The sequence below is a fragment of the Rissa tridactyla genome, chromosome 5, assembly GCF_028500815.1.
Source record: "Rissa tridactyla isolate bRisTri1 chromosome 5, bRisTri1.patW.cur.20221130, whole genome shotgun sequence".
Taxonomy (NCBI): Eukaryota; Metazoa; Chordata; class Aves; order Charadriiformes; family Laridae; genus Rissa; species Rissa tridactyla.
The window spans coordinates 15255670-15277184 of record NC_071470.1 but is presented as its reverse complement, the minus strand read 5'-3'; the positions used below and the strand labels follow the sequence as shown (position 1 = coordinate 15277184).

Here is a 21515-nt window from a genome sequence, read left to right as displayed (position 1 = left end):
AGCCTTAGGCCTCAGTTGCTGTTGGGACAATAACTAATTACCTGATGGAAAGATAGTTATGTAGTCCAAGCTTCAAGAATATCTGACCTTTGAGTAATTTGAGTAGCATGTTAAGCTAGGAGTATCTCATTAATTAACACAAACCCAATTGAAAAATGTTAAATTTTTAAAAAAATCTATCACACTCAATAAAGTTGGTTTTAATTCTGTTAATGACTGTGTTGCAAACCTCCAATGTTAGAGAGTGTTAGGGCACAAAAATGTGGGTATGTTGGTTTGTGTTAAAATCACAAGATTTTTGTTCTGATAGCTATGTCAAGATGTATGAAATAAGGATGCAATATTTCTTTGTATTTTCGAGTACTACTTCTGATTTCTAAGTAGAAACCTTACTGAAATTACTGGAATTTATTATTTTCCAAGTAGTGAGATTCACTGAACAGTACTATAAATTGTATTTTGTTGGCTTTTTATTGAGTCATATCCTCAAATTTGAAAACCCACTAAAATACTTTGTTTTCCTTCTAGCTCCAGCTTGTGCCACAAGAGTTGTGGATTTTAGTTTATCCTGTATTTTAAGGAGCTAGTTTTTTGTAAGTGAAAAATCTTCTGTCCCTTAAAACTGAATTACAGCTTGAAAGCTCTGTGAGACTTGGGTGATCAGTGGCCATAAACTGTATAGTATTCATTATATTTACTAATCTAAACTTTTGCATAAAACTGGCCCCAAACTATAAGTACACTGTTAAAATATTTTTTAAAAATTTAGGATACTTTCTGAAGTATGTTGTGAGTTGGTACTCTTCTGCAAGCTTCTAGGAGTTTATTGATCAATGCTATATTAAATGTCTTGTTTTTTTAATTTTTCTTACTATTTCTGTCTTTTATTTTGGGAGTTTTAAATCTTGGCAATCTAGCAAAAATGTTTTTTGTCAGGATGGAAAGCAATATTAAGACATATTCTTGTTTTGTTACATCAACCAAACTCTTTACTAAAAAGAGAAGTAGATAGTTCCATATTTATTTACAGTGAGCTTTATATTTATTTTACAGGACAAGATACGAGCAATGCAGGTCAAAAGCAGTCTTTCCTTAAAGAGCCCATCCAAGTAAAGGGTAACGAAATACTTCCTGTATTGAAATTTTACTGCTGTCTGATGATAGTTAAAAAAATATGTGTAAGGAAACCGTGTTTCCTCTTCAATTGCGTAAGAAGTTGTGTGAATAACATTTTAAAACACACTTGTACGTCAGCTTTGGTACTGAGTTGTTTGGAAATGACTCCTGAAAAATCAAATACAGCAGAGGTATTCCTTCTGACTACTCACTCTTCTGTGTCTGTTTTTATTTCATTTAAGCTGATGAGTTTGTCAGGAAAAGACTAATTTGTTTACTCATCTGTTACTACAGTCTGTCGTCCCTGCATGTTTTTAGGCATGTCCATTCACCATCTCAGGCTTAATGTGGCTAAGCTGAATACTTGATCTTCCCTGTTCCTTGTTCTAAGTCTTCCTCTGTTCCTTCTTACTGCCGAGTTAATCTAATCAGTGTTGCTTCTAAATACATTTTGACCACACGAACTGCCTAATCTGAGTCCTGTAGGGTTCCTATTTGTGCCTGTAGTAAATACATGCTTTCGTCTTCCGTTACGTTGTTTAAAAACATAAGTGGATAAAATAAAAGCAAAACTTTCTTTCATGTTTTTAGTTTATCATGACTTAATTTCACTCCATCTTCACTCCGATAGTTTCTGTTATGTTATTGTGAGAATTATGCCATTAAAAATTCCTGTGCTTTTGATCACTCCTAACCTTCTATATATGGGAAGAACTTTATCAAAACAGAAATTGCCATTCTCTTTAAACTCCATCAAAATACATAATAATCATCTCTGGAATAAAATGGCTCAGGCTATAAACTGTACCAAAATGCCTTTGTGTCTTTCCACAAATTTAAAGAAAAAATCATATGCTTGTCAGTAACGAGGTGAGATCAGTGTCTCCCTGTATATTTTCCATACACTTTTGTGTACATCCTTTATGTTGATTTCTTTGGGTCTGTTGTCACTTATTGTATGCATGCAAGGGGAGCATACAAAGTAGATAGGAGAAATTAGACTGTGAAATAATTGTAAAACAAATACATCTTTCAGTGAGGAGAGATTTTTGCCTCTGTAGATTATAGACGTGCAAGCAAGAATGTTTAGGTTAAAGATTTTGATAGTTTCTAGAAAGTGGAATTCTAGTCTTCAGATGCTGCTGTGACTTAGTAATACTTGCATCAATAAGTTTCTAAGACAATAACATTTTTAAAGGATCATGAATCTTAAAAATTTGTGCTATTTGAAGTGTTTCATTTACATCGTCTTTTACTGAGCTTTGTCCCTCTCTTGGAAATACCAAATTAATTTGTTTTTTTTCTCCACTAGGGGTAGGATTGTTGATGTATGCTACAACTTACAATTGGTTGTAGTATTTTCTTTTAGTGAAATTTACCCGTGTTTCTGGAAGATGGATTAGTAGGTGTTTGATAAATCCACAAGTTATTTTTTACTGAGGTTAATACACTTTGGATATAGATCTGTTTTAAATAAGAAAAGATGGGAAGCATTCTTCTTGTTTAAAAATGCTCATCGTGTTCTACTCTTAGTAAATGATGGACTGTTTTTAGGAAATCTCTGGGTTTTTTTGTCATCTTCGCTCAGGAGCATTGTAGGATGAATATGATTACTCAAGTAGTTAAAACAATTGTTTAAGTTCAAACTGGATGAGAGAAATCAGATTATGATGGTAAATATTGATACCTGTAGTGTTAGTGGCTTGTTGAGTGTCAAGCAATGTTTTGCCTTTAAGTTTTCAAAACTCAGAAATAATCATAGAATCATATCATAGAATGTCAGGTTGGAAGGGGCCTCAAGGATGATCTGGTCCAACCTTTCTTGCCAAAAGCATAGTCTAGACAAGATGGCCCAGCTCCCTGTCCAGCTGAATCTTAAAAGTATCCAATGTTGAGGGAATCCACCACTTCTCTGGGGAGATTGTTCCAATGGCTGATTGTTCTTATTGTGAATAGTTTTCCTCTTGTGCGCAATCGGAATCTCCCCTGGAGTAACTTGTACCCATTAACCCTAGTCTTTTCCATGTGACTCCTTGTAAAAAGAGAGTCTCTGTTGTCTTTGTAGACAACCTTTAAATACCGGAACGTGGTGATAAGGTCTCGCCTTCTTTTCTCAAGGCTGAACAAACCCAGTTCTCTCAGCGTTTCCTCATATGTCAGGCTTCACAGTCCTTTGATCATCTTGGTGGCCTTTCTCTGGACCCCCTCCAGCCTGTCCACATCTTTTTTTGTATAGTGGGGACCAAAACTGAATACAGTGTTCCAGGTGTGGTCTGACAAGCACTGAGTAGAGTGGGGTGATGACTTCTTGTCTTTTCTGGTGATGCCTTTGTTGATGTAACCCAGCATCCTGTTGGCTTTCTTTGCCCCAGCAGCACACTCCTCACTCATATTGAGCTTGTTGTCCACCAGCACTCCCAGATCCCTTTCCACAGAGCTGCTCCTCAGCCAGGTAGATCCCAACCTGGATTACGTTTTCCCAGGTGCAAGACTTTACACCTGTCTTTGTTGAGCTTCGTAGGGTTCTTGTTAGCCCACTCTTCCAGCCTATCCAGGTCTTCCTGCAGGGTGGCTCTCCCTTCTGAAATGTCCTCTTCCCCACTCAGTTTGGTGTCATCGGCAGACTTCAGCAGAGTACGCTTGAGTGTATAGTGACTTAACTTTGTCTTATTTTCAAATGTATGTACATATATGTATAGACAAGCAGGAAAAAATTGTATAAATTTAAAATTCCACTTGTCCTTTTTCTGAATTGGTGTGGTATTCTTTTCCTTGTGCATGAAAATCTGATGTTATGAGAGTACATTTAGAGGTAAAAAGATACATATTCTTTATACAAAGATATACATTCTTTATTTATAACAATTTTTAATTGTTATAAATTGCCAATACTACATGTGCTAATTTTGAAAGTAATAATTGAGAAAAATGACGTATACGTATGTCTCAGTTCTCTGTATGATCTACAAAGGTCAAAAATCTTATCTGAAGAAGGTGTAATTGGTTAAGTGTTGGAAAAAAAAGAAATGGAGCTCTATGTTGCCATTTCATTTGCTAGAACAAGGGTTTGCCATATTTGAATGCTATTTTAGTAGCCAAACACCATCAAAGCTGGAGAGGTAGCTGACTGGCAGTAAAGTGTAGAACATCTGAGAGCCCTGAACTACAACTTAGCAAGTAGCATTTTTGGATGTAAATCATTCTATTCTTACTCATTTCCACAATGGAAAACATTCCTATGAGGAATCATCCAATGAGGAGTGGCTGAGGGAGCTGGGGGTGTTCAGCCTGGAGAAAAGGAGGCTGAGGGGAGACCTTATCGCGCTCTACAGCTCCCTGAAAGGAAGGCGTAGCCAGGTGGGGGTCGGTCTCTTCTGCCAAGTAACAGGCGATAGGACAAGAGGAAATGGCCTCAAGTTGCACCAGGGGAGGTTTAGATTGGATATTAGGAAAAATTTCGTCACAAACATTGTGATGTTATCAAACATTGGACCAGGCTGCCCAGGGAAGTGGTGGAGTCGCCATCCCTGGAGGTATTTCAAAGACAGGTAGACGTGGTGCTGAGAGACATGGTTTAGTGGTGGTCTTTGCAGTGTTGGGTTGATGGTTGGACTCGATGATCTGAAAGGTCCCTTCTAACCTAGACGATTCTATGATTCCTGTCTCTTCACTGTAAGTTTTCTATCTCACTGACAAACATTGCTTTTCAGATCTTCGCTTAGAGGTATTACGATATGACACTAGATTGAATTTCCTTTTGAAGCCCAGTGACTTAACTTGCTTATCTATTTCTGTTTTTAAGTGAAAGCAGTCCTTAAAAAAAGAGAGTATGGACCAAAATACACACAGAATAACTTCATCACTGGAGTCAGAGCAATAAATGAGTTTTGTCTTAAATCCAGGTAGGTTGGGTTTGAGTTGAAATGTAGATTGTGAATATTTGTTTGTTTGTGTTTCAAAAGTAATTGTGATAGTTGAGTGATTTTGCACAGCAACTTTTTCTAAATGCTTTTGTGGTATACATAATCGTAAGTGGCTGAAGTTAGTTCTTGTTTACTTAGCGTTACAGTGGACTAGGAACTTGCCCTTAGTTTGCATGTTTCTGTAGTGGCTTCTTAAAGTAATTTATTTGTACTTATACGACCACAAACCTGGTTGAGGTGAGTCCTCCTCTAGAGCAACTAATCATAGAGGGGAATGGCAAATAAGTCTTGTTTCAGCATTTTGGGGTCATGATGGTTTCATGTGAATGAACATCTCTAAAAGATCAGTGGAAACTTGATTTTACGTGAGGTCTGTAATTTGGAATAAAATACAATCTGTTTCATTGTAACCTAACTATTGTTTTTACACATAGTGTATGTCACCAGACTTGGTCTTTGGTAAAAATCCAGTGACAAACTGTGCTTGGTCCTCTGCCATATTTTTAACTGTCTTGTTGTGCAGAGAAATAACTCAACTAAGTCACTAAAGTTTTGCTGGATTGACCAAGGGGGGGTGGTGGAAGAAAAAAGGACTAGATAACTGGTTGGGCTAAAAATGAAATATTCTGTTGCATTTATGAAAAAAAAAAAATCCCTGATGCCTCTCAATGTAGATGCCCTAATGTGTAGCTCAGCACAGGAAATTTATGTGTTCCCTCAAGTAGTTTTGTTAGCTCCAACCTTTTGCAGCTTGTGCTGGGTATGTAGGTTTTGAGGAGAAATTTTTTAACTTCTCATGTCACGTGACTTCTGTTTTTCGTTTAGAGGTATTAAGGCGTGAACCCTCTTGTTTAGCACTTGTGCACATTATCAGTTACATGCAGATCATTTATTGGATATTTTATTATTCAATGTTTTATTACTTTGTCTTCCATCTATAGTATTTCATAGTGTGAGGACATGATTTGCACTTCTGAGTGTGGAAAATGCAGTGATTTTCAATAGCATCCTAGAGATAACTTGCTTCATGTTGCATATCTGTTTGGCTCAAATAAACAACTTCAGGTTTTTTGTACTCCAAATTAATAATATCAAAATTGTGGAAAATTACCCAGACATAAAAGAAAAATTAGAATAATATGAACCTTTTCTTGCAGTAAACTGTTTGTTCACTTTCCTTAGTGACTTAGACCAGCTGAGGAAAATTAAACGACGAAGCCCCCATGATGACACTGAGACTTTCACTGTGTACCTGAGATCGGATGTAGAGGCAAAGTAAGAACATCTTTATGAAGGAAAATGTTTGGATCATTTAAAATGGATTATATGAGAGAGAGAGAAAAAACTTTTTGAGTCAGGTTTACAGTGTGAAAGGGCAATAATGTTTTTTGTTGTCTATCTGAACACATTTTATATACTCATTGTAATAATTACATGGTGTATATAAAACTGGAGGGTATGTTTCATGTGCCCAAAGATTAAGTGCTTTTCCTCAGCCCCCCTTGCCCAGCTTTTGATTCTTTAAAGTAGTCTGTGTGGCTTCTTATCAGAAAGAATGATGTGATGTTCTGCCTTTTAGGAAAGGCATTTGTAATGTAGTCACAGTACAAAAAAATGGCATAAATAGAACGATTGCTAACTTAGTTTTACTCTGTGCAGGTCTCTTGAAGTTTGGGGTAGTCCAGAGGCTCTAGCTAGAGAAAGAAAACGACGTAAAGAGGCAGAGATCAAGTACAGAGAAAGTGAGTATAGAGTTTTCAAATAAATTGAAATGTAAACAACCAAGTTATGATTGTTAGAAATTCACTTTGATGGTGCATTATTTCATTGAGAACATCCAAATTTGGAATTAGCAATTACTGATAAGTTTTTGGTTTTTTGTGTGGTTTTTTTTTTTTAATAGCATAGTGTTAAAGTAACACATTACTATCTATGCAGATATAGTGTGTCACTATCTTACAATTTATCATCTATGTGATACAGCAAAAGCATGCATTCAGTTGAGATCTATAGTCATACTTCATTTTTTGGAGGGCTTTCCATTTTTAGATTATAATTAACATCTTCAGTGGTTTGGGATTTTTTTATTGAGAGTTTTGAAAAGACTTAAAATCAGTCCAAATCTTGATACCATACTGATTTACTTTTCCTCTGAAATGAATTCGGGTTACCTTTTGCTTCAGAAGTGGGGAAACACCGCCAAGTCATCTTTTTGCTTAAAATTATTGTTGTCATCCTTGCTGGTTTTATCAATAAGAGACACATTCAAATCAGTAGTTTGTAGTGGATTTTGATCTGTCTAGTCAGTTAAAATCACAGGAGAGGCAATATTTCTTCCAGGTACTTATTCCATTTATGCACCTTAAAATTAGAGGTCCCTTTACATTTTCTTTAAAATAGTTGTGCCACTGGAACACCTCCTAGTAAAAAGGCTGGAGCTGCAGGCACTTCTACCAGTTTGTACTGAGAGTGCAGTCAGTAGCTTCAAAATTTTTAAGTGACCAGCAGAATAATTCTTTGACATAATCAAAAAAAAATGAGATTAAAAAAAATACTAAATCATAAATTTACTGAAACATTGTATACTTGAAGTGGTAGCTCCCCCTTTTTAGGGACTCTTCTGTTTCTCCACTGGCTGTTTTAATCTGTTTAAATTATTGTGTACAATGTAGTTTGTATAACTTCGTAGGGGAGAATCTAGCACTACAGCTTCTACACCAATGTTCATTTTGAAGATACTGAACATTATTAATGGATGGAAAACTACTGACATTAAGAGACTTGTTTTGAAACATGCTTCCCCCTCTCCTTTGAGGTTAAGGGGCGGGAGGTGGGCAGTAGAATGCCTGGATTTGCTGCAGTGTATTTTGAGTTTTTCCCTCTGTGTATCTTCCTTTGTTGGTAGAAATGGCAACATCGTATAGGATCCTAACAGATTGTATTTGGCATTTTGCAGGAGTATATAATAATATGTGTTTAATAATACCAGGAAAGGAGTTTTGCACAAAGAAAGATAGACTATGTAGCTCATACTAGAAGTTGGCTGCTGCATAAAAAGAATAGACTTCAGTTCCTGAAAACTACTGGTTAGTAGTAGGTATTCACGATAACAATTTTGTATTGCAGATCTATTTAGAAACCAAAGGCTGTTGAGAGAATACAAGGAGTTCTTTGGAAATACTAAGGTAAGAGATGTTTTAAAGTTTTTGGCTAGAAAAGTGCCAACAGATGTACTGTGACACCTCTTTGAAGGAAAAAGTTGTGAAACAGTTGCATAAGCTTAACTAACTGAGTACTAATGGAAGATTTATTTGCACTGTAGTGTACCAGATCTATCTCCGATTGTAATGCAGTGGTAAATGTTAGGATGCCAGTTTAAATGGGTTCCTACTGTGGCACTGTAATCCACTAGTAAGGTGTGGGTTTTTTTCTTTTTTTGTCAATTACCTTCTTATTAACAAAATTGCAGCTGTACTTGTGATTTCATCTATAGCCTATAAACATGTATAGTAAATATACTGTTAATTGAAAGAAATGAAATAGGTTTCTTAAGGGGGGGAAAAAAAAGGCAACCCAAAACATTAACACTTTGCTCTATGCCCTACTGGCCCTCCCTCTTTGCTTAAGCAGACCTGTTACCTAGATCCAGGTGCTCTGCTATGGTAGAATGATTTCTTAATCTTTCTGCTGCACAGCTGGCTCCTGTCCTTATGGTTGCAGTGGCCCCTGGTGGAGGCTTTGTTGGTTGGTTAACCTTTTCATAGCCATTCATTTGTAGAAATGTGTAAGACCCAACTGCAGTTTGGGTGAGCATTCAGTAATAAATAAGTAGGCTTCAAGAACTGTAGCTTCACTTTTGCAATACAGGGCAATACAAATTTTTTTATTTAATAATTTGTGTGGTAGGTCCTTCATGAGGTTAACACTTCATTATTTTATTTTAATAATCTCTTATTTCTTTATATAGCCACGCTCCAGTGCAGCAGCTATGTTTTTCAAGGGACCAGGGAAGGTGGTAATGGTAGCTATTTGCATGTAAGTTTAAAAAAATAAATGTTTTGTTTATGCAAGTATAAAACAATTTATATTTATTATCCTGGAAATGAAAACAGTCTGTGTATTCAAGCTAAAGATACCTGTGTCTCTATAACTGAAATTAATAGATGGTTGATGGGAGAGAGTTTAGGTAAATATATTCATCAGTATACAGAGATCAGAGATAGAATATCACTCTGATCAAAGAAGAGCAAATTTTTTGAAGTTGATCAGATTAAACAGTTTATTATAGTAAAAACTAAAATTTTGAAGGGCATGGAGAGGCAGGCATTTAAGGTTGTCCTTTTTCTTGCTCCTTCTTGAGAGGAGGCTTTTTATATGTTTTAAACAATCTTCCACATAACAGCAGTTTCTGCTGCTATTCAGCTCTCTTCCTCCCTAACTGATAAGGGGATATTTTAGGAGGTTTCTGCCTTTCACATGTCCTACAAGTTTGAATGAAACAGAACAAAACTAATGATCCTGATTTAAAGCAAATGAGCACAGACTATCTGGCGTGAAATACACAGAAGTGTGTTAAGTTTCTCTTGGGAAACGATGGCTAAAAGGTGCTTGCCATAAAACCTGTGAATTTTTAAAATAAATTTGATTTTATAAAAGGTATTTATTTGCTTAGACACTATCAATATAAGGGACCAAAACAGAAACATAGGAAAAATGCTTTTGTGGCACAAGAATCAACATTTTGAGCAGGAGATAACTCTTTGAGTTTTCCTACAAAGCTCTATGCTTTGTGGGGGGGAACAAACCCACAAAGCTCATTTGACTGAAAACTTCCCTCTCTACTGAGTATTCTACTACTAACTGTTCAGAGCTTTCCAAGTTAAAAACATAGAAGAACTGCTCGTATGGATATTTCTAATGAAGAAAAAAAAGAGAAAAAGGTGGTGGTGGTGTGGTGTGATCACTTCCACCTCCTTCACTCTCTTACAATGATCTAGAGAAAATGGACCTTTCCTCCTGCTTTGTAAATAGGGCATTGCTCTAAACATTGCACTCTCTTCACTTCATAAATACCTTTTGGACTATTAGGCGCTTTTATAGATAAATGTGTGGTAGCCAGGCCAGCAGAAGTTTGTAGAGCTGCTTGTCATTTTTTTTGGTGGAGATTATTTAGAAGTTAAAGGATCTCTTGTCACCCTCAAATACCTGATGACTTTTCAGAGACTTAAGTCAAGGCCACCATCGGTGCGTCTTTGTTTGTGACCCTGATCTTGCCATCAGCGTGATTTTTAATGGCTTCTGGTTTTGCGTCAATAAAGGTCAATCTGTCTTAACTTCTCTGGTTGGAATGATTTGGTAGCCTTTTCACAAACTTCAGGCTTCCCCAGTGAAGGTGGAACATGATTCAATGAAAAGCGAAGTTCTTCTCTACAGATTGGTGTGTGAGGGTATAGACCAGCTGTGCTGGTGCACTTCATGTTGTTTAATAGAATTTTCTGTGTGAGGAAAAACTTTGAAGCTCTGTTAGAGAAATACAGGAAGGCAATGTTTTTTATGAAAAAGGGAATGGTCTGTTATTAGCAAAACGTTCTTCAGAGTCTGGCATTGTTGAAGTGATTTCATTGTCATGCTAACATTTTACCTCTTACGCAATACGAAGTTTTCACGGTGTATATAATTTTTTTTTTTAAATACTAGTGGTCAAGGATGTTGGTAGTGTTACTGCTTCTTTGGATATAAATGCGATGAAAAGTGTTTAGTTCTCAGATTTAGAGCATAAATAGAATTTTTTTTCTCATAGATTCATAATGGATCTGAATATTTTCAGTTTGATTTTTTTAAATTTTGACACTTACTTTTTTACTCTTCTGTCTCAAAAAGCCTAAATATTTTACGTAAGTAAACATGCATGGCTGTGTAAATCAGACCTGGTCCTTCTAAATCGTTATCTTATGCTGTAATGTAGAGTATAAAAAGGGGGTGTTCACATGGTGGTACAATTCGCCATACGTATTTCTCAATTCCCTGTAATTCCTGTTCCCCATATGCATCTTGGGGTTTTGAGGTGGTTATCTTTGAAACAAATTTGGAATGATAAATATGTAAAAGTGAGTATTAATGCCCTTAAATTTTTTCAAGTTTACAGTTCAGTCAGGATAGATTTTCTTTTTTTTTAATTTGTTTTAATTCTAATTTAAATTGTTAAGTTAGGAACCTGGATTTGAATAACTGATTTTTATCTACTTTTGCATTTGTATATCGTTTGGGTTTTTTTTTTTCCAGAGATGCTGATTCTTGTCATGTGTCAGTACATCTTAAAGTTACCAATTTAGACTTTATACTAAAATTGACTAGACTTTTGACAGCAAGAAAGATGTGTATCTGTTTCAGCACTTCCCCCCCACGTTGTTGGTGAATGTATGCCTCCTATGTGGACTTTGGAATACAGTTACAAACAGTTGTACTGAATGAAATTGCTTATTTTCTAGGTGCAGAAGAGAGGCTTATTAGAAAATGCTGTATAATAGTAGGCTTAATAAGCATGAGAATTTTACCTAATGAATCATATGATGGGGTTTTTTTTGTTAGTTATTTCTTGGCATGATGTCCAAATCAATACAATAAATCTTTTTCATACTTCACCTGTCTTTCCTGCTTTTTCAGCTCCATGCAGATAGAAATGAGGGAGCTGAATGAGTCAGCATTTCAGTACAATAGAGAAAATACTTTGTGAATTGGTGGTCACTTATGTAAAAGATAACTTTGTTTCAAACTGATTCGGAGTATTTTAACTGCCTTCTCAGAATCCGCTGGTTTTGGATTATTTTTCCTCTGCTGATTAAAATCTTTTTTAGTATTTCTTCAACAGAATTTAGGCTTCCGTAGGGATTATTATTTTCAAATGCAGTGGTGAATTTGTTTTTTAAAGCAATACATAATTTACTTGCAGTGAAAACCCAAGCTTTTTCAGGAAACACAAATTAGCCTTGATGGTTCTGTAGAGTTGCTAGGTTTTTTGTAATTATTTCCCATGTAGCGCTCTTCATCTTTCTATCCTATGTCTCCAACTTACTGGACATCATTAACAGATTGATTGTGCTGAGCCTGACACTTGAAAATCCTAGTGTGGTTTCTTCTTAGATTTCTAGGATGTCAAGTCCCCCCACAAATTCGGAATTTGTGGGGGTGAATAAAATATCAGCTGAGTGCCTGTTGTGTCATCTGAACAGGTGGGGGCCCCACAACTGAATTGTACCTTCAGATAAGCTGTCAACTCCATTAATACAACATTGAGAAGAACAATACAAAAGTCAAGAGACTGTGCTCATGAATCCCACTGTAACTTCTTTCATTTTCTTTCTGTGCTAAAGATGCTGTGAGTTGGAAGAATTTGTAATTAACACAGGGAGTTTAAATTACGGTTTAGTGTTAAAACAACCTTCCTTTCTTCTTGGGTTACCCACTAACTTATGCATTTCTTTACTTCCCACCTATAAATTATGATGATGCTTTACCATCTCACGAGGTAATGTGACTAAATTAAAAGTTGTAAAGCACGTTCAGGTCCTTCGATGGAAGGAGGTATAGAAAACAGTGCTACCTCTTGCTTGAAGAAGTGGATGTACTGTCACAGAAATTCTTTGAGGATAACCTTGGAAATGAATGTTATTTAATCAACTGTATAACTTGGTGTATGGCAAGGGGCTGGACTCGCGCTTCCTCTAACTTAAATATAATTTCTTGGCGTGTGGTTGATCAAAAATGCAACTACAAGATATTGTTAATGCTTATTTATAGCACTTAATTTCATTTTAATACTTTTAAAAATTACCAATAAGCTGAACTCAAATATGTTAAAAAAGATGGAGGAGAATTTTGAAATCCTCTAGTCTGATTTTCTTTGTAATATGATTCTAACAATTAACATACTGATTCTGGTAGTGAATGTTTGAAGTGAGAATGTAGGCTCGGATATCAGTGCTATTAGTTATCGTGCTCTGTACAATGTAACACACTGCTTACTCCAGTGAGCTCGTAACCCAAAAAAGACTTGACAAGTCACACTGGACATCTTTATGGAAAAGTTCCATAGATAATTTTTACAGTGTGATCTAATGACAGCTTTGTCTTCTGTCTGTTGTCTTACATTTGTATCCTACTGGAAGTAGGGAACCTTGCACCCCAGCATTAAGAGGGGATGTATAGGAGGCAAAGGATTGAAGAATGAGAAAGGAAATTGTTAAGGCTTATATTCTCCCACAGGTAGGCCATTAGTTGTTCTGAGTAGTGAATGTGACGGTAGTTTTCAGGAAGCGTAGCTTACTCAGGACTGCTTAGAAGTTAACTGTTCTGGAAAAATAAATTGTGTATCCTTATATATCAAGTTTAGATGAAAGGGCTTTTTATCAGTGACCGTGCAGAAAATGGGTATGCCTTATCTGCCTGTACAGGTCTCTAATGAACTGGTATTTGGTTTCCCCACTTGCTGGCAGGTAATGCATGATTATATAGCATTTGTAGTTTTGCTGAAAATATTAAAGACCAGCTATTCTGTTGTTCTTTAGCTTCTTTCTTCTCTTTGTTTTCAGAAATGGGTTGAATTTTTTCTTTAAGCTACTTGCTTGGGTTTACACGGGTTCTGCAAGTATGTTTTCAGAAGCCATACATTCTTTAGCAGACACATGCAACCAGGTGAGTATTTTTTTTATTCTGCTTAAGTAAGCACTTGTAATAATTTTTCCGGAATGAAGTCAGATACTTAGAGTAGTTGTATTACACTTGAAAGCAATAATTCAATTCACTAGTGTTCTTTAGTTTGCCTATACTGTCTAAATAGTAAGCACCAGAGACGTGGAAACAGTATTTTATTTAGGAGGACTAGAGTGTGTGACGAAATATTTTTCTTTACAAAGTTTGCTCATAGATAACGTCAGCATTGTAGAGAAGCCTAGAAATTCCAAGTTTATTAGTCACAACTCTTATTAAAAATGACTTTCAGATGCTGCTGTGGTTTCTATTTACAGTGCTCTTCCTGTTCAATACCTGTGATCATTTTTGTACTGTTTTGTATGGTTTGCATGCTTCCTAGAATTAATAGTAATATATCCTAGGAGAAAAAAAGCTAGTACTTAATCTAATGAGCATTTAAATAATTTTGATGCAAAACAGTCTTAAAGATGTTTTTTAAATAAACAGTTTCATCTGGGAGAGGGTGTTCTTGTGTTTTATTTTATTAAATAATTTCTGATTTCAGTCATTCAGATTACCAAGCCTGCCCAGAGTGTGACCAGCTTTGTGTGCGTACAGTGGGAGGAAGATGTACTCTTCTCTGTGTGCGCATAGTATACATGTATATTTTTTAGCTTCCCGGAAACAAAAGCAAAATAGTCTCCCTTACAAAGTCATGTTATGTACAGTTTTTATCGAACTATAGTCAGATGAAGGCACAATTTGTCAGAAATTCACGTAATTCACAGAAATATTGCTAAGCCCAGAGCTCTTTCTGCTGTTCTCCAATCTGAGTGCAAAGCTGTTTTTACTTTGTTGCAAATTTACTTGCCAAAAGCAGTGGTTTCAATTAGTGGTTTCTACAGGTTTATCTAGCTGCTCTTTTATTTTTTGATACTGATGCCAGTAATTTGGTGGAGGGTTTATAAACTAACAGTAAAATAACTGACCTAGTCTAGAAGCCTTAAATGCAGAAGGAATCTAGAAAGTCACCTGTAACTATAAATAAAATCTATTTGAATGGTGTTAGTGCTTGTATTTCTGCTAATATGATACTATTTTGAATACATCTACATTATTTCAAACCACCTGCCCCAATTGCTTCCGTTCTTCTTTTCTAAACTGTTGTTTTTTCATATAATCAGTTGTTCTGTACTTCAGTTGCAGTTTATTTTCCCTATAACTATCAAGATGAAAGTGCACTGAAAAAGGTTAAACGAGTTATAATATTAGTCAAATATACAAACACTAGGCAATATGTCCCAGCAAAGGCTTAATTTTGTTTATCAAAATGCATATGCATAATGTCACCAGCCTTATCTTTAAGGAAGTGGTGTCAGAAGAAAGTCTTAGTAATTTGGGTAACACGCTCACTCCTCTCTGCCTTACTCCCTGCCCCTCCTGGGCAAGAATGATGTGTTGGTCATCTTAAAGTATCATTAAGTGCTGTCCAGATAAGAAAAAAAAAAAAAGAAAATTGCATTCACTACTGAAAAAGGCTGCAGTGTAAAAATATTGCTGTAAATGTAGTATGCCATCACCATAGTCTGCATAATTTCCCTTCAAGAGGGATTTATTTAAATAACTTTGGTCCCTGAACAACTTCATTCCTTCATGTTGAAGCAGAGCAACAAGACTTGTGATTCCGTGTAATGTTCACTTTCAGTTGCAATTCTAAAATTATAATTAACAGTAATTATATATGTACACACATTATAATTACCTATATATTATATATATAGGTATAATTAACAGTTTTTTTGGGGTGGTAGATTTAGGTGACAGGTTTTTGGGGATTATATTCTCTCTCTAATAAAATATCAGTAACAAAGCATATGTGCAGATCAGCAAGTTGCATCTGCCTTTATCTTTCAAGTTCTGTTCATATCGAACGTTTCTAAATTTTTTTTTTTTCTTAACAAAGACTTTTTTCCATTTGTCCTAAATAGGCATTGCTAGCTTTGGGCATCAGTCAGTCTGCAAGGACGCCTGACCCTAGTCATCCGTAAGCTTTTTGAGTAAATAATGATTTTGGTAATTACATATTGGAGTAAGATCAGTTCTTGTTTGTGTGTCACCTTGTTCTTTTTAATCTGCTGTTTTGTATCATTTCTGAAGTGCATTGTTTCTGACTTTACAATAGATATAATAAGAAAAAAGATTTCTTCCAAACTTCAGTGGCTTGATACATGTTGATATTTCATGGTTTTTTTTTCTGGTATACTTCTTGATGTGTATTATTTTAATGTGCATTATTTCTTTAAGTTATTCTGGGCTCTTCTGCATCTTCCAATGGATAGATTTACTTTGGTTTTAAACACTTTTCATGTGAATGACAAGATTTATTTAAAAATAAAAAACAATGTCCTTTTGCTATTTTCAACAAAGTGCTTTTCTGCAATGCAGCACTTGTATCATAAGGAGATGTGTTTGACTTACTCAAATAAAAACAAAAATTAGTTTAATAGGGATATATTGATAATTTTTCACAACTTCATGAAAGTTAGAAGCTGTGCTAGCTGTGATATTTTCTTGGTGTTGACCTGCTTTACACTTTATGTGTTTGTGCAGGTCAGTCAAACTGTAAGCACTAGTTTAAAATACATCTAACTTACAGAATTAGTTAAACTTTTCTTCATTAAGAGCACCAGGTAACTTGAAAAATGTCTTAATCTTAAATTTGTTTAAATACTCGTCATATCTCCTTCCCCTCTCTCAATTTTTTCCCTTCTTCCTCAATATGTTTTTTTTTTACTATTGTTTTTTAAATGTTGCTAAAGAAATGTACTGTTTGTAGTAGCTATTAATACAAAAAAAAAAAGGAGTAGAGCTACACACTTTTAATATTGCTTTAGCTCTTCCCACTCTCTTAGAAAGTGTAAACATTGAATGTTTGCAGTTAGCTGGACTACTTAAAGATGTCACAAATTTTATTCCCTTTAAATTAGCGTTATAAAACACGTAGGCTGGCTGCCTATAAGGCTAGAGTTTACGCTTAGAAGTAGCATTTCAATAAAATGTAAAAGTGACATGCATGTTTGTTTTTGTTTGTTTTTTTTTTTTTTTACAGTGGTAAAATCCTTGTCTGCACAAAAGCTAATATAGCTATGTAAATAACTTGTTTAAAAACAAATTAGAAAAATATCTATGCTTGATGTGCTTGTGTGTACTAGATAGCCTTTTCCAGGTGGCTTTTTTTTTCCTTGAATTAGGTTGGATTTAGTAGCTTTGTCTTACGTAGATGCCCAGTCATATGATGATAATTTAAGATGTGTAAAAATTAATTTAAAAAAACTTGTAGATATGTTCGCAGAGATACAGAACCTTATTTCTCTAAATCACTTTATTTGTTTTCATCTAGGTATGGTTTCACAAACATGCGCTATATTGCCTCCCTGATTAGTGGAGTGGGCATTTTCATGATGGGTGCAGGACTTTCTTGGTATCATGGGATCATAGGTTTACTCCACCCTCATCCTATAGAATCTCTTCTTTGGGTAAGCTAATCTTGTTTGATACCATATTTAATGTTTGTGACTTAATAGAAAGTAACGACACAGTCTGAAATACACTTCCTGAGTTGGTTTGAATCCCAACACAATTAACTCGAACCATCCTTAATGAGAATGTGTTTTAAGAAAAAAATAATGTTAAATTATAACTGATCTTGTAGAAAAATGAGCTGTTCGTTAAACCCTGCATCTTCCCTTCACACCTCCCAAGAGGTCCTCCTTTTCAGTTTTGCAACATATTGCTTATTTCAAATAGTGTCGGTTGCCTTCTGTTTAGGGACAGCTACACGGCACGGTGGGTAATGGGGTTCTGGAATGCTGCATTTGGATAGCCTCTGGTGAAGAGATCTGTATAAATACAATATAATAATTGAGACTTTTTTTTTTCATACAGGCATACTGCATTTTAGCAGGGTCGTTGGTATCGGAAGGAGGTACGCAGTTTCAAGAAACATTTCTATTTAAGTGTTTGTAATCTCTTAAGAGTACAATGTGAGTAATTACAGTAATAGTTGGTTCATGCTTATGCAGTAAACTTTTGAGGTCTATTGCAAATACTTGTGTTGTAAACAAAAAAAAAGTGGAAAAACTTTCTTATCTAATATATAATGTCTGTATATTCTATATGTCTGTATAATAAGTTGTTGAAGAACACATCATTTGGAAAGTATATGTAGAATGCCTTTGGGTATGAAATACCAGTGAATATAACTGTTCTTATTTGTATGGGAGACATGCCTGTAGAAAAGAAGGTAACATTATGCTTTGTCATTATTCAAAGCATCAATAAGCAGAGCTTTCTTGATGATCTGTTGCTATGATATAAAGAAAAGTTTCCTCTCTTCAATATGGAAACAAGTGGTTTTGCCTCTTAACCATTTTCAGCAAGTACTTTGGTGTTGTTTCAGCTACCCTTCTTGTTGCTATAAATGAAATCCGCAGGAGTGCTCGAGCCAAGGGTCTTTCATTTTATCAATATGGTATGTGTCGTTATAGCAATAAGGTATGTGGTTATTTAAAACAGAATCTATTTACCAGTATTTGCATAATGATAGAAACAATTTTGTCTGTTTTACCTTTCCCTTTCCCCTTGCTTTATTGATCTGTTTTCTAGTTACAAATACATTTTACAAATCAGGTGACAGTTAGTAACACTGCTTAGATACTTTTACTAAACTACTTGCATTTTTCAGGATAAATGCCTTTTTACGTTTTTTTTAAACATGTTGGAGAAGCTTCGATAATTGGCACAAGGCTTGTTCTGTGTATGTATGAATGCTTTCAGAAGCGTGCACATATGCAAAAATTCAGTTTACACCTATATACTTACAGAAATTTTTCTCTTAAGTTGCTGGTGTTAGTATAGTTTAAGTACTGTGCATAATGTGGTAAAGCTAAGCTTTCCAAAGTAATATAATTTTTTTTGTTGTATATGCAGTTGTGCAGAGTCGTGATCCTAGTACAAACGTGGTGTTACTGGAGGATGCTGCAGCAGTTCTGAGTGTGGCCGTAGCTGCTACCTGTATGGGTCTGACTTCTTTAACAGGTAAAATTCTGCCTCAAACTGAGACAAGCAGGATGTGAATTTCTTCCTGTGCGTGATGTGAACACAGAGCATTTAGTTTATATTGGTTGACTTCAATACATCTCTACTCTTTTTCTAATGCTTGTACTGTGTAAGCTTCTGGAGGTTTATACTTTTTTTTGATTGGATTTCTAGTAGTTTGAGTTGAAAATATTTAAAATAAAAAAAGTTTGGGTTTTTTCATATGTCTATTATTGGTGGGGTTGGGCTTGAAAGAGTACATGCAGATGGGTCTAACTCCTTTTTGAGCTATTTTATCATACGAACTAGGCTATTTTTTTTTAAAAGTATGTTTATTGTAGTCAGTTACGCAAATCACTTTGGTCCATGGTAGGATTAGATAGTTTGAACGCCCTCAGTCAGTGGTATGCAGCTCCCTGTGGATGCGGGGAGGATTTAAGGAAGCAGTCCTTTCCTTTTGATGCCGAGTGGTATTAGTGTTATCTTCAGATTACAGTAGCTGCTCCTGAACAGTGAGCAAACCTGTCTCATGTGGGTAGGATGATCTATATGGCAACTGATTCAAAGTCTGTCTTTGCTGCGCAGTTACAGTTTCTAAAGAGGAAAGATTATTTATTTGTCCCTTTTTAAGTATTGTCCCTATTTTAAGTCTTTTTGAATTGTTTAAAAAAATAAATATGGTAATTTTGTTTCTTTGTGGCTTCTAATGAGTTAATTGCAAGTTTCATTTTTTTTTTTAATAGAAGTCAGGTTTTTATTCCATCTCTATTTTCCTTCAGAAAGTTAAAAATAAATTACTGTTTCTACAAATCGGAATGTGGATGAATACATGTTTAAAACTTACTATGCAAGTACTGTGTTCCAGAAATGGTTAATACTTGCACAAGTTTTTGAGTTACTGATAAAAGAACACAGACTTTTGTGCTGCTACCTGTGTTTAGGCTTACATAATTTTATGTTAATAAAGGTAAATCTATATACAGAAACCCAAATAGCTCACAAGAGTTTTTGTCCTGTGGGAGACAGGAGTGTCCGAGGGACAGGAGGGACTAGAGGCTTTATCTTAAAGATAACTTGTTTTCCTACAGCTTTATCTCGTTCTGCAGTAGGAAAGAATGGCCAGTATGTTAAAAATATCCAAACCAACCAAAACCAACAAAAAAATCCCACCAGAAAGCAAAAAGCATGCACACGCGCACACACCCCCCCAACTATATACTCCTTTCAGTGTGAAATCTGAATTATCTGCTATGGTTTAGAAATGCTCTGTGAAACTAATTTGACATGTCTTGTTTAGGAAACCCTTATTACGACAGTGTGGGGTCTCTGGGTGTTGGAACTTTGTTAGGAACTGTGTCAGCATTTCTGATCTACACCAACACCGAAGCCCTGCTGGGACGATCCATTCAACCTGAACAACTGCAGCGACTCACCGAGTTACTGGAAAGTGATCCTGTAGTAAGGTAAGAATCTTTACAGCTCAGTCTCTACTGAGAACAAGAAGAAGCAGGAGAATAACACTGCGAAAAAATAGTTCAGGCACTTCAAATGAGAGAAATATGGTGAGATTGATTATTTTCAGGGTGGATTCTTCTGTATTGATATTTTAGTATCTTAATTACTACTAATTTCTGTTTGTATGCTAAAAATTTCAATAAGTGAATACTCGTACCTCTCAGATGTTCCACAGCTGAAATAAAATTGCAAATATGTTCTAACAGTTACATTAATTACAGGAATTGACAATGGCTTAATGAGAAAGCCATCACAAACTTAAAACTGTTTTCAAATGCATGAAATGCAAGCATTTAAATGAGACTGTAATGTTGCTTTTATAGTTTATTAGCACGTAGATATTTAAATTCTGTTACTGTTAATATTCTGTGTCTGAAATTCTGTAGCAGTTGGCAGTGAAATGCTGCGGTAGTATTATGATGTAATAGATTCTGCATGCGAGATGCTTACAGAATGAACTCAATGCTAATTTCTCTTTCTTTGGAAATCTGCAATTTGCAGTGAAATAAACTTACAGCTCATTGTAATTCTGAAATCTTATTTAAATGCTTTTTAAGGAGGTGTTTTAGCTTACTTTAACCCTATTAACCTTGATTTAGAAGCAAAACCCTTTTTGTTTTCTTCTTAATCTTTATTCAGGAATATATTTCTGTGCAAATCAGATGGAATATTTTAGTGCTTTTTTTATTCATAGTCATTACTGAGCTCTGGAGGGAAAAACCCAAGCCCATTAGTTAACACCAGAATACTTGAAAGAAACTAAGCGCTGCATCATCTCCGTTGCAAGCAACACATCTGAACGGCATGCCCTTCATTCCAGAAGCTAAACGAGATTCCTATTTTGGAATAGGATTGTGTTAGAATTTTCGCATGTCAGTAACTAAACTCTGTTAAAATCTTTGTTGTGGCCCTGGATTAGTCTGAATGGTGGAGCATGTGTAAAAATGCTGTGTTAGATTAGGTGAGTTCATGTGGTTATTTGTACATGAGTTTGAGTTCTTCTTTCCAAAGTGCACAGGTGGCTTCTGCTTGTCTCAGGCTGGAATCATAAAATTTCTCCTATCCCAAGCACCGTTTTATGTTATATTCTGTTTTGTAGATGATTATAACTTCTCAACAGAGCAGCTGATCTCCTTCTTGTTTTAGGCATTTTTTTAAAGCAAGAAGTAACTGAAT

At 35.4% G+C, this 21515-nt stretch overlaps 1 protein-coding gene across 4 annotated transcripts in view; it reads left to right on the top strand.

Annotated features, from left to right (window-relative positions):
• SLC30A9 (solute carrier family 30 member 9) overlaps positions 1-21515 on the top strand; it is a 38025-nt gene that overhangs the window by 4527 nt on the left and 11983 nt on the right. For 3 of the 4 annotated variants that reach the window (XR_008466644.1, XM_054203150.1, XM_054203151.1), the window contains exons 3-15: positions 1054-1116; positions 4919-5018; positions 6222-6314; positions 6699-6781; positions 8166-8224; positions 9007-9074; positions 13628-13730; positions 15716-15771; positions 17128-17263; positions 17673-17712; positions 18187-18258; positions 18717-18824; positions 20122-20287. Coding sequence is in view for 3 of the 4 variants with exons in the window: in XM_054203150.1 (XP_054059125.1) it covers positions 1054-1116; positions 4919-5018; positions 6222-6314; positions 6699-6781; positions 8166-8224; positions 9007-9074; positions 13628-13730; positions 15716-15771; positions 17128-17263; positions 17673-17712; positions 18187-18258; positions 18717-18824; positions 20122-20287 (1147 nt within the window). In the remaining variant the exon portion in view is untranslated. The remainder of the gene's footprint in view (positions 1-1053; positions 1117-4918; positions 5019-6221; positions 6315-6698; positions 6782-8165; positions 8225-9006; positions 9075-13627; positions 13731-15715; positions 15772-17127; positions 17264-17672; positions 17713-18186; positions 18259-18716; positions 18825-20121; positions 20288-21515) is intronic. The other variant, XM_054203148.1, reaches the window with a different exon arrangement.